Source organism: Notothenia rossii (assembly GCF_949606895.1).
Source record: "Notothenia rossii genome assembly, chromosome: 7".
Taxonomy (NCBI): Eukaryota; Metazoa; Chordata; class Actinopteri; order Perciformes; family Nototheniidae; genus Notothenia; species Notothenia rossii.
This window is the reverse complement of record NC_136905.1, coordinates 24151534-24164564: the sequence shown is the minus strand read 5'-3', so window position 1 is coordinate 24164564 and position 13031 is coordinate 24151534. Positions and strand designations below refer to the sequence as shown.

General features: G+C 39.4%; 1 protein-coding gene across 10 annotated transcripts; it reads right to left on the bottom strand.

Moving 5' to 3' along the window:
• Positions 1 to 282: 282 nt before the first annotated feature.
• LOC307045881 (uncharacterized protein) lies at positions 283 to 9054 on the bottom strand. Of its 10 annotated transcripts, none has more exons than XM_079691896.1 (19): positions 8975 to 9054; positions 8064 to 8441; positions 7607 to 7733; positions 7269 to 7349; positions 6832 to 7038; positions 6472 to 6639; positions 6283 to 6381; positions 5867 to 6099; positions 5600 to 5778; positions 5421 to 5514; positions 4885 to 5229; positions 4635 to 4752; positions 4467 to 4558; positions 4241 to 4358; positions 3791 to 3907; positions 3482 to 3673; positions 3084 to 3236; positions 2612 to 2811; positions 283 to 2443 (listed from the first exon to the last, which is right to left on the bottom strand). In XM_079691896.1, the coding sequence occupies exons 9-15, from the start codon at positions 5656 to 5658 to the stop codon at positions 3798 to 3800; spliced, it is 936 nt and encodes a 311-aa protein (XP_079548022.1). In that variant the 5' UTR covers positions 5659 to 5778; positions 5867 to 6099; positions 6283 to 6381; positions 6472 to 6639; positions 6832 to 7038; positions 7269 to 7349; positions 7607 to 7733; positions 8064 to 8441; positions 8975 to 9054; the 3' UTR covers positions 283 to 2443; positions 2612 to 2811; positions 3084 to 3236; positions 3482 to 3673; positions 3791 to 3797. The 10 variants fall into 10 exon arrangements, with proteins under 10 accessions (XP_079548022.1, XP_079548025.1, XP_079548026.1 ...); XM_079691899.1 differs by having other exon boundaries at positions 6832 to 6987; XM_079691900.1 differs by having other exon boundaries at positions 6832 to 6944.
• Positions 9055 to 13031: the final 3977 nt, after the last annotated feature.

Below are 13031 nucleotides of genomic sequence, written 5' to 3'. Positions count from 1 at the left end.
TGATGTGAAATATTATGCATTTAATTAAAAATAAAAAGCAATGTTAGTTTTGTTCACAATTTGTTTAGTTAGTTTACCTTATTTCTTGTCAAAAGAACCGTTAATACTATCGTTAAAAGGACCAGATCGATAAGCAGTATTGATATAAGTAGTAGTACAGTTAAAACCTTAACGATCCGAATAATCGATTAATCGTTTCATTAATCGATAGATTAATCGATTATCAAATTAGTCGTTTGTTGCAGCCCTAGTGTGATGTAAACAACAAAAAGTAGCACAGACTTATGCTTAATTTATATTTATTATTCAACCAACCACATCAATAACATTGTTTTTAAAACAATAAAATGGTCCTCTCTGGCAATGGTTTACTTATGTGTTTCACCACAATACAAGTAAAAGGCCACCATAAGGGTGTATGTCTTGACTCTAGAGCAGTGGTCACCAACCTTTTTAAGCCCAAGATCACCGACCTCGGCCTAGGTGAAAGAAGAGATCTACCTATTGCAGAATTGAGTGAAAAAGACGGCCCAGACAATGCTTCGAATTTGAGGCCTTTTATATAGGCTAATTGCATCTGAATTACTGTTACAATGAAGGCTCCATAATCAGCTCACGGCATATAGGCAGGGGTAAAGTGCTATTTGGGGGAGGACCTCACCTCCTCAAGGGGGATCCTCACCTCCTCTAGGGGGGTCCGGGGGGATGCTCCCCCGGGAAGATTTTTTGTTGAAAGCATCAATCTGGTGCACTTTGAGAGCAATATGAAGAGATCTATGGATACATCTCTCAGCACCCATATGAAACAGAACTGTAAACAGATTTTCTTTTTCTTTATTGATATTTTACAAATCATTCCCCTTTTAAACTGTATTCTTGTTTTACTGCCATATAGTAGGCTATTTCATACCTGTTTTTCATTTATTCTCTTATTGTTTGTATAACTATAATGATCATATGAAGGTGTGCCGCGGAAATAATCTTTGAGACAAAACCGTTCTAAACAGTCCTTTAGCTCACCCGAGCCCCTCAGTCTGACAGGAGAGGACTCTCCTCCAGCTTGTTGTGGAAACAGCTCCTTATGTCCGTTAGTGCAGTTAGCTAACCAGATACTAACATCAAGGTCCCCGCTGGCACCGGTCCCTCTCTCTCCCTCCCACTCTCTCCCTCTCCCACACTAAATGCGCTATTGCCACACACACAAACAGCCGAGCTTGAATGACACAAGCACACGTGTATTTCCATGCAACTCTCTGATTGATCTGGTGTCTTGCCTCTGTTGCGTTCACTGAACACGGGAAATTACAGTCATGCCGTTGTCTCTTGTGTCATGATGAGGTTCACGTAAAGCACTGTTAATGTATTATATTATTGAGGTGTCTCAAATATACGTCAATCAAGTGGCACCTGCTAACGGGGTGGTGGATGATGGGTTTACATCTAAAAACGTATTTTTCGAACATTATTATTTTATTTTTCTTTTGTTATTTTTTTTTTTTTTTAAATGGTCCGCGATCTACCCGCACCACACTAGCGATCGACCGGTTGGCGACCACTGCTCTAGAGCGTTGGGGTGAGTCTAACATGAAAAGCATGGACAACAGAACATAAAATCAAGTTATGCAAACGGTTATAACATACAGTATTAAGAAATCATACAACACAACCATTTTTTTAGGATTTAACTATGTATATTAAACATGTACATTCTATGTGTAAATCAAATATAACAATTTATAACAATGTATTATTTGGTTTTGAGAACAACAATGAGGTGATTCACCAAATAAACTATTTGTTGTTTATCTCAATGTCCCTAATTATACATCCTAAAAGACTGTGCATTGTACATGTTGAAGTACCTCAATCAATCAGGTTAATAGCTGGAGACCAAAAAGGAAATATAACTGACAAAGCAATTAAAGCAAGTAACGCAAAAGAAACAAAAATGAACAATTAGAGGAAAGCTGTTATTGGCCTGCGGTGTAACAGGTGCAGTCATATAAAGTTAATGACAGGTTAATCCTATAAGAGATCGAAAATAATAATGCAGAGGCATCCCGTTCTGGGAAAAAAGGGAAAGACCTCCTGCTCTTGGACAATGATGTGCTCACCAAGTTGTATGGTAACCAGCAAGATATACTTGGAGATTTAGGAATTTACATTCTAGTGTTTCAAAAAGGATCAAAAGTGAATGGTTCATTGCTCAGGATGCATTCCAGAGACGCTGAGCATTTTCTTCAATACAATTTAAGTTGTGTACAAGTGAAATGTTTGGCCTGATGCTGCGGCATAGGGAAAAGTCATATGGTCAACATATTCAAGGGTGATCTTCCATTGAGGAGTATGAATACAATCTCTAAGTATAAAGTCAGTAAAGTATTTACATTTCTGATAGCACATCAAGTCTTGGCGGATATTCGTGCTTAAGAGCAGCAGCAATCTGGGGAAATACGGAGAAACAAAAAAGAGGGGCAGATCAGAAACCAAATTTGAGGTTTTTGAATACACAATGTATGTTTAGCATTAATGAATACAAAAGTAACAGCAACATGTCTAGGTTGAGGCTAAATCAACAAAGATACTGTACATTAATTCATAAGTAAATTACCTAAATTATGTTTCCTTCTTCATCTTCACTGGTGTCTGGACTGCTTAGGCCACTTTGACTTTCCTCTTCATGTTGAAGGAAACAAGCATCAGGACCTAAAGCAGTCTTGTACTGCTGCAGTACCACCTGCAACCTCTCCAACGCCTCAGCATGCTTCCTTCTTAGGGTGCACCCAAGTCCTCCATTCCCCTTGTCTACATCTGAAAATACACAAAATATTGTTATATGGACATACTATAAAGTAAGATTGCTTCACGAGGCCAGAGCACTTCAATGGAGTATATTCTCTCCCATGTACATATAAAGATGATTGTCACTGTCAAGGGACTTCGTTATGTAAAATGGCCGGGTCGAAAGGGCAAAGGCCATTATACTCCACCCAATTTCTGTGACCAAGAATGATTTGGGCTGACTTTTTTTCCCTTTAAAACTCATACTTTACAAGGTAGGTTAAGTTTTGCTTTCAACTTACCTTCCTCAGCCACCTTATTTTTTAGAGCAACTGCCATGTTCTGCAACCATGTGCAATGCTGCGCCATCTCCCACAATAGGATGCCTTTCTCCTCTTGCAGTCTCCGTGTAAGCATGACTTGATCAAGTATCTTTTTCTTGGCTGTAAAGTTAGCTCAAATCCAATCACAGTTATGTATATACATGAATCACATTTTCATTATAGCATAACAATATGTTTTAAACTCCAAACATGTAGTTTCAAAATAATCAAATGCATACACAATAAGAAAACTTAAGATATACCCTTAAACTAAATGAACGTTCTAACACTCTACATGATATGTGCATAACTCAGCAAGGTATACCTTCATATAACAGAACTTCAAATTAATTATTATGAAATATCTGAAAACTGACCCATGCCATGAACTTCCCACGGCCAAAGCGCGGACATGATGCTCCCTCCAGAGAGGGAATGCTCCACCGCAGCAACATCTATGCCTCTGGCAGAGTCGTGTACCAGCTGGTTGTACTTCAGTACCTCCTGATTAAGGCGCTTTTTGTCGTCTGCAAGCTTCCTTCGAAGTCGATGGCGGAGCTTGCTGCTGTCTGAAAAAGATATGAAGTAGTGGGATAGGGATATGTGACAAACTATATTTGTAAGTGCAAAAAATATATATAATTCAGTAGGTTGAATCTGCAAACTAAAACATTATATTGTTATACCATTCTGTCAGTAAAGGGATTGCTTCCGCTGCCTCACACTTAGGTAAAGCCCCTCAATGCTTTGCTGCAGTGCTGTCTGAAGGATGTCTTCAGAAGTACCCGATGTTTCTGATGTTCCTGTAGAAATAATATTGGCAGTAAAATGTACTGTTACACAACACGTAACGGTTTTGAGAAACAAAGTTGTGCAACATATTTAACACCTTTTAACACAAATTGATGGTACAACTATGGAAACTGGAACATATCAGAGATAAACATGGACACATAGTTGGCTTGCTATTGCTTGAAGACTATGTCCCTGTCTACTGAAATCCAGTGAGGGTCCCATTACGTGGCATGAAAAATTAGCCTTATTGCCTTAAAATTGGCTGCTCTTTAGGATCAAATCTGTAAATTCAAACAGTCATGGACAATGATATGTAGCTGGTGTTATCTCGTCGTGCTTACCAGATGCCCATTCCTTCACGTCGGAAATCCACGTCGACACCATGTCATCTGAGACACAATGTAGCTCCGTCTTGAGTTCCTCAAGACTTGCATTCTCTTCCAGGAGCCTCTTACTAGTCTGATAAACAGTAGACGATGGACATTTATCAAGATTAAAACTTGCTATGATTAACAACAAGCCATGTGCAAATGACAAAGGACACAACACCTTTAATAGGAGGCTCACCTTCACATATCTTGTGGAAAGTGCCTGATGAAGGGAGTCACCTTTTTTCCTGTTCCATCCCATTGCATGCACTGTGAGCGTGTCCAGTCGTGCTTTTGAAAGCAATAATGAAGTTATGATGTGTCATCTAAAAAAGTATGCAATAATAGGGCAAAACCTTCCACTCACCTGCTTTGGACATGTATTTTGTTGTCAGGGCACAACGGGACAGGTAGCTGTTGACCTGCTCCACCTCTTCCCCAGCGCTCATCCCTGCTCCCTCCTGGTTCTTCCCACTCCATATAATCTGATGGTAAAAGGTTGCGGGCTACAGAGGCTACATACTACTATACTAAACAGTATAGCTTAGATATTTACTACTTCAGTATGATAAATATAAAAAATATAAATGTACGTGATACAAAAATATTTGACATACCTCGCATTTGGTAGCATGGGCTCGAGCATGCATTACACTGAGGAATGGCTTCATGGTGGTCAGCTCCTGGAGAGCAGGAAGGACACTTGCAGCTTTTTCCATGTACGGCCAGTACTTGCAAGCCACATCCATGGCGAAGAACTTGGCTTTGGCTGGCATGAGTTCCTTTTGAAGATACAGGGGGTAGGTGAATATCTCCCCCCTGTACATATTTAAGGCCTTCAAAAGAAACCCATGGCGACGTACAGCCACCTCCATCCCTTCTTCATCCAGCTTCGAAGCCCTCCTTGACGTCTCCCTCGCTGCTGTCCACTGGGAGTCCCCACATGTGCCTCTTCCCTGGGTCTAAGACACACATTACATCATGACAAATCAGTTAAAAGCAATGGAATCACGATCTACACCATTTGTTCTAATTATCTGATTTTGGAGTAGATGGTAAGGAGAAGTAGCTGAATTTGAAGAAAGTCAGGGTCGGATATACATGGCTATTTTTGTGATATACCTATAAGGTAAAATGACGAATAAAAACTTGCATTTTTCAGTGATCTCTGTATTTTGTCGACTAATGCAGCCACCGCGCTGTCTTCTGCTACAAAGAGCCCATTAAAAAAGGCGCTGCCATCAGAACTGAGGAAAAAAAGATTAGCAAATATATCCATGAAATATAAACAGTAATCAAAAAAGTTAAATAACAACATTGTAAAAACAGCACCTTCCACTTCGCCGAAAGCGATACAGCTTCCTGTTTCCATCGGCAGAAACAGCCAACATCTCCGCCGTGCAGGCAGGGCAGATGAAAGGACCACCACAGCAGAGCTGGTCTTCCTCATACGAGGCATAGGAGAACTCCAGAAAGGTGCGCTGCAGTGCATCTCCGTTGACAGGTCCAGACTGGAAGATAATTACATATATTGCTGTGATTTTGTCTATTTACGGAAATGTTATAATGTATAATATGGTAAAGAATATTTACACCCACTCTTCCTCCACACTTTGTATGATGCTCCAGCAGCTTTGCAAAGGCCTGTCTGGAGAATCCCGGAGAGATGACCTTGAGCTCTTCAAAGGAGCTGAGGAGGTCCAAGGTGTAAAGTGTGGAAATACTGACCGAAGCTGGCCAGTATCCACTCTTAAGGAGGACTTTCAAGTCGGGGGTCCACTGCTGCTGGCAAGTTTGACAGACATATAGTGGCAGATGCAAGTCATAACGCCCTTGGAACAAGTAAATAAACATAATTAAGACACATTTTACAACAGTTCCATCTACAAATAGTCAAAGATGAACAGATATTACATGAAGGTTTTACTTCAAGTGGAAGCACAATCCCTCAGCCCACAACAGTAAACATATAACAACAATTCAATAGAAATCCAAATATATATATATTTGTTTACCATTGATGGTAATTAAAATCACTGGTTTGCCTGGTACCACAGTGAAGTTTGTGCCTTTACAGGAGCAGTTGGGTGCCTTCACAGTTGGCAATATGCAAGCTTACAAAAAAAAAAGAAAAGCACTAAATACCATTATATGCTGGCCGAAGAGACATGTGAACATCAAAATGCAAGTTTGAGAGAGCATACCTTGGTCATGGGTGTCATCCACCTTCCACTCTAACAACACACGTTGTTGGACTAATTGGTTTTAAACAAACATTCATTAAACTGTCCCTGTTGTGGAGTGGCTGGTTCTTTTGATGAAGTACATCACAGTTTCCACAGAACCACTCCTCGGGGAGACACTCTCTACACCTTGGGAGGAAATACAAAATTATTCTAATATCCTAGAATTACTTTCATTTTCATGTGGGTTTTCCCTAGGTATCCAGTTTTCTAACATCCCAAAAGTCATGCATGTTAGCTGAAATAGCAGGGCACTGAGCATTAATACTGAAAAATTACAATTAGGTAAAGTAATTTAAATAAAGGTAAATGTTATCTCACCTAATAACAGCCGGCTCGTGGCAGAGGCCACACAGGGGATGACCAACAGCCTCTTTTTCTAGAAGGCATTGTAGGTGGTGTGGTCTCGCTTCTTTCCAGCGCTCTGAGGCTTTCTGCTGCCGAACAGACCAGGATGAGGCAGAGCTTTTTTTGAGGCTCAGGAGGAGGACATGAGGAAAGAATTGCAGAGTCTCTCCATATTCTTTTCTGTGAACAGAATGGGAAACTTTAACTGTAAATGACTATATTTAAGATGAACACTAAAAATCAAGGATCATTTCTTTGCTCAGTATGGAACTGGCCAATATCTTTACTGAATTACATTCCTCGTTCGAGTCCTGAACTGTCAGTTGTGTATAAGGTTATTTTCTCTCACCAACACAATTTATTTAAAAATTGATTTTAGTTTTAAACTTAAAGCCATTTTTGTGATTTACCAAATTCGTGTTGTGCTGAAGGTTCAGTACGCAGAACCTCCACACTGGAAGACTGGAAGCCCTCAGTCGGGGGGGATGTGACTGTAAAACATCACACAGAGGGTTAACAACAGATAACTGATGATTTGTATTATCTACCTATTGTTTAAAAGCTTGTGAGATTAAATAAAGCATAGTTCTTATGACACCACAGTGGGAATGTCTCCGACTGTAGTGTCACTATGCGTTTATATATTGGAATTATTGTAGACCCTCAACAAGCAATTACTGTGTTTTTTTGATTTTCCAACCATTTACTTAGTAAATTCATAAAAATCTAAAATAATTGGGATTTCAACCTGTAGCTGAGCCTTGGCGTCGCCCTCCACGCCTCCCTCTCGGCTTGCCACGTCCTACACAGCCCCTTTTAGTGGACTGTAAAGTGTCTCCTACAGAGCGTGCCCGTTTCCTCTCCTCAGCTGCTTTCTGTGACCAAGTAACAACTCATGTAAGGTTGATGTTGCTGATAAACTGATACCATATGACAGTGGACAAATAAAAGTAAATTCATTCACTTGAAGAACATTTTTGCTTCAAGTTTTTCCTACCATATACAACTAATGAAGTAAAACAAGTTGAACAAGCTTTATTTAGTAAGCCTCTGCCCCCCACGTTGTAATGATGAACCGTTTTGCAAAGGCCCTATACATTGATCCAAAATCCAGTTACTCTTGGCCTGTTCAGCATTTTTTGGATAACAGATAGTGCCAAATTCAAGTGGGAAATGAATGAGGTCATATGGGTTAAAACACCAACCTTAGCTTCAGCTAGCATGTGTTCATGCTTCAGCTCAAGAGCCATGCGTTTCCCTTCTTTGGATGTGGGATTATTGGGGTCTGGGTTGTGTTTTGTTGCCATTGCAACACAGCCAGCCAGACAAACAGACAGACAAAACAGATATGCAACAGCTGCTGTATGAGACAAACAGAGGTAGAGACAGATTGTAAGATTGAGATGGATAGATGAAGAAATAGATAATGAATGATAGAAAAAGATAGAGACAATAACTATAAGAAAGGTAGCTAGATAGGGAGATAGGGAGATAGGGAGATAGGTTGAGTTTGGCTCTTAAAAGTGCCGTTGGTTTTATGATGGTGTAGATCAGTGTATGGGTTTGTGGTGTGGGTACAGGAGCTGCAGGAGAGAACAGGAAAAGTGAATTATGTAGTGAAACTAGTTTTTTTAAATGCACATTGTAACGGTTTAACGACTTTAGACAGACTGAGTTCATTTACGTGTTTCCTGTTTCATACGCGTAACAAGCACATGGACTCGGACTATGCCCCTCCCCCCCAAACATATATTAAAATGTCGGCCAGCGTTAGTACTGTCATGTGTAAAACAAAAGCGATTAAGATAACGTATAACTCACACTTTAACACCGACGTATGTAGCCGTAATTAAGACAAATATTTTTCACACACCACTTATGAGCTGATATAAATCTAGCTAAACTAGTTTAAGCTTATGTTGAACGTGAGCTAGCTAGCTAGCCGCCCGCAAGAATAATTTCACATTAATGTTGCTTTGCTGATTATGGCGAAAGCATTTCTCAGACTTAGAACAGTTCAGTATGTATGATGAACCATGCGAGTAAAGGCTTAAAAAAAAGCCCCAATTATTAAATCTAAGCAAAACATGTATCAGACTTTAGTGACCCAACTTACTTTGTCAGAGGATGGATCGCAATGCTGGTGGCAGCGTCTTTGGCCAATAGGTGGTGCTCGGAATGATGTAATTTCCTGTACTGATTATACAATAAAATATTAATACATTTCCTATATTTTGACACGATAACACTTTAATAACCTAAGTAGCCTACGGACAAAAACAAAAAAGTATATATTACCTTATAAAATGCAGAAAAGTTTAAACATCTAACATGATAATAATAAATAAAAAATAATGATATCTTAGACCAAAATAAATAAAATGGAAAATTAACCGACAACAACAATTTAACATAAATAAAACAAGGATTAAAACAAGGATAAGTTTGACTCAATGTTCTGTAAAGTACAATATGGTTAAAACAAATATTTTTTTATTTTTTGAAAATAATACAGCTTCCAGCTTCCCGAGACACGAGGAGGAGACACGAACAATTCTTCCACTTGAAATGCGTTTAAACTGTGTCAGAGAGATGTTTAATCGGTTCATTTTGATTGGGGATTATGGGTAGTGTAGTGTCTTCGGCCATCCTAAACTCGATGATGCTCGAAATGTCCCTTATAGATCTACGTCTGTTTCCGGTTATTTTTATTTTGAAATTCAGTTCCTGAAGGACGGCAAAAAAGCCCGAGATTATAGAATTAAACAAATAAATAAAAACAAGGATAATTGTGTGTTATTGTTGACTAAATAACAGTGTGTTATTTTGAAAAGAATAACAAATTAAAAGGAAAAATCAGCCCCATTTATTTTCCTCACAGACAGCCACAAAAGTCCGAAATGATACGATTTTAAATAAAAGCAATAATCGTGGCTTGATATTGAGTAAGAACATGTTTTTATTAACCACACAGCTTCCGGTCTTCCTATAACACGTAATATCGTGAGACTACCAACAGAAATATATTGCTTTTAAAATCGTGCTGTGCAACACGAAAAAAAAGGGGAAAGACTACCAATAGAAATACATTGCTTTTAAAATCGTGCTGTGCAACACGAAAAAAAGGGGGAAATCGTGTTGGTGAACACGAATCAATAGATTAAAAATCGTGTTGGTGAACACGAAATGCCGTGAGACTGGGTTGGTTGATAGAAATCAACACGTAATGAAATAAGACCCCACAGTTTGATGATTGATAGGTGTGTGGGCTGTCTTTCATTTTGACACACAGAACAATGTTATAATAAACATACTACTGTATTTGAAATGGATATATCTGCCTTTTTTTATTTATCTTTCCATTCCCACAACAATATAAATAAAGAAATGGCATATTTTGGACATAGTTCGAATGGTGATTAATCATGATTAATAATTGTTTAAGCTGTGATTAATCTGATTTAAAAATGTAATCGTTTGACAGCCCTAATATTACATATATAAGTCGCTTTGGTGTATAAGTCACATTTATCCACTGAAGTCTTCAGCCTCTGTGTCGCTGTTAAACACTACCACCAACTCCGGGGAAAGTGTTTAACAGCGACACAGGGGTGTCGATGGAGCAGCATGTCCTGCTCCGGGCTGTGCGCAGACAATCAGAATCAGTTCCGATTAGAACTTTCTGAATCCCGACAGGATGGTGTCGGTCGTCACTGAAGCTCATGCTGTGTCGATCCATCCCACAACATCCTGGAAAGTTACGTGACGCATCCTCCCCGTTCTTATTATACACAGTGGCGGAGCTGGTGGGTGGTCGACAGCTGAATCCTGGCCACCCTACTGGCCACCCCAAAAACCCTCACCAAGGGGGCCCAAACTATTTTAGAACATTAAGAAAAAAATGTCATATCATAATTCATCAAGAATTAACATTAATACGGTATATCGATAATGTAATCACTAAACTTACAATTCATTCAACTTATTTTCTTCCAAAAGTTAATTATCCAAAGCCTCTGTACACCCCCTTCTATTTACATGTAATGGTTTGGTCCTGCCTCCAAACGCGGTGCAGCACCGCTGGCACTTTCTAGCAGAGAGTGAGAGCATGTTAGGAGCAGGGATGCTAGTACTTACGTGTGAACCATGTCTCAACGACTAACAAAGTCAGGCTTTCGAAAGAGAAAAGAAAGGCAAGAAAGACAAGAGAGAGGGACTAAAGGGTGACAGTATGTCACCCAGTATTTCAAAGAAAAGGTGGGTGTGGTCTATGAGTGGTGAAAATGTGTCTGTTAGCTAAGCGTCGTCCATTGTAAATAACAATTGTTATTTTAATTTTTTTTACTAAGCTGACATTAAGTACTGTTAATATCTATAAAGAAAATGCAGAGGTTTTTCATTTCACTGCTCTTTTAGCTGACATTTAACAAATGCAGGTCGATTTTTAGCAGCTATTCATACTAAATCAGTTGTCCCTCCTCCTGGTGCCAGGACCAACCGATCCATCTAGGCTCAGCAGCCCTGTCCCCCCATAAGTGTTATATTTTCACAGCTCAGTTTCAGTAAATAGTGTGCGGTTAGTTAGTATAACAAGATAGATGCAAGCCTCTACAGGTAGTAGGAGTTATTTAAAGCATAAATGAGGCGTGTGGCGCAGTGGAAAGTGCCTTGGTGTTGGGATCAGGGGGTCACAGCAGGTTCAAACCCCACTGCAGTCAGCATGTCGTTGTGTCCCTGAGACACTTCACCCCAAAATTGCTCCTGTGGGATTGTCCACAGTATTGAGTATGTAAGTCGCTTTGGATAAAAGCATCTAACAAGTAACATGTAATGTAAAAAAATTGTGGGTTGGGTTCTGGAGGTGTGGTTACCGCAATTGTGCTTGGTTGGCGTGGCCTGGGCCTGGTGGTGGGGCCCAATTTGATATATTTTCATGGGACCCAAAATCCCTGGCGTGTAGGGCCAGAGGGCAGGACCTATAAACACATTTACTACCCAATAGCATTGTGAGGCTGAACAAAAGGACCTTTTGACTATGTAAGTCTTTTAAAAAGAGAAAACATTTACTGACTTTTTTTAGGATAGCTGAAAGTAATGTTGTAAAATTACAACCGGGGGCCTTACAGGGTTAAGGGCTATTGTTTATTGTTATTTACTTTAAGATGTTTATTCTTAACCTATCATTGAATTGAAAAACTCTTATTTAAATGATGTGTGTGTGTGTCTCTGTATTCCTGATGATACACTGAGAGAATGAGCTCATAGTGCTGCTGATCATCATAAGCTAAACAGTCTGTATATTACATTTGTATAATGTAAGCGTCGTTGATACTTTGCCTGCGGGAATACGAAAACAATAGTTAGATATACTGAATTTTATTTGATCTATTCCACCACTTAATCCCAAATAATGTAAAGGTTTGTTGTAGGTGCCTTAAATAACCCCTTCTTTTCTAGTGAGATGTATTTTTATGTTCATATAATAGTGATTTCAATGCCACCCCAAAATGATCACTGGTTCCATCCTGGCCACCCCACTGAAAATGTCCTGGCTCCGCCACTGTTACATCCATGATCCTCCCAGTTGCCGTGACTTTTTTCTTCTTCGGTGGTACAGCAGTTTTCAGTTGTCACGATTGTATACAGTGCCATCTATTGGCCGGAGTTTGAACGCAGTCAGATACAATTCAATATATAAGTCGCTTCGGAGTATAAGTCGCAGAACGAGCCAGGCAGGTAAAAAAAAACGTGACTTATAGTCCATCAAATATGGTTACCTTTTGAATGCCGGACTTTTACTTGTAACAGAGTATTCCCACCTCTGCATATTTACAAAAAGCAGAAAAAAAACCTTAACTTAATGATGTGCAGGTCGTCCTCACAGAAATAACTCCAACTGAATAGGTTGTTTGTTGGAGCACCTTATTACAACCCATGTTCACTCTTGTTATCTCCCTTCAGTTGCCATGGTAATTATGACAGGTGCACACACAGGACTTTCACCCCAGACCAGAGTGTATTTCCCATGTGAAACCAAAAAGGAACTCAAGTAATTTTGACTTGTGAATGTAAGTTATACGTTGCGTTATAAGTTAAATAGTTATTTGGCCCAAACTATGATGTTTCCAAGGTTGTTTTTTGCTTGAACCTAACCAAATATTTTTGTTTGACAT

Bases quoted from the DNA above. Each gene is read 5' to 3' on its own strand.
- LOC307045881 (XM_079691892.1), bottom strand. From the start codon at position 5,759: ATGCACTGCAGCGCACCTTTCTGGAGTTCTCCTATGCCTCGTATGAGG. The intron at 5,230-5,420 runs GCAAGTTTTTAT...TGTGTGTCTTAG, and splicing joins TACAGAGATCACTGAAAAAT to ACCCAGGGAAGAGGCACATG. The intron at 3,908-4,240 runs GTAAGCACGACG...TTATTTCTACAG, and splicing joins CGTGAAGGAATGGGCATCTG to GAACATCAGAAACATCGGGT.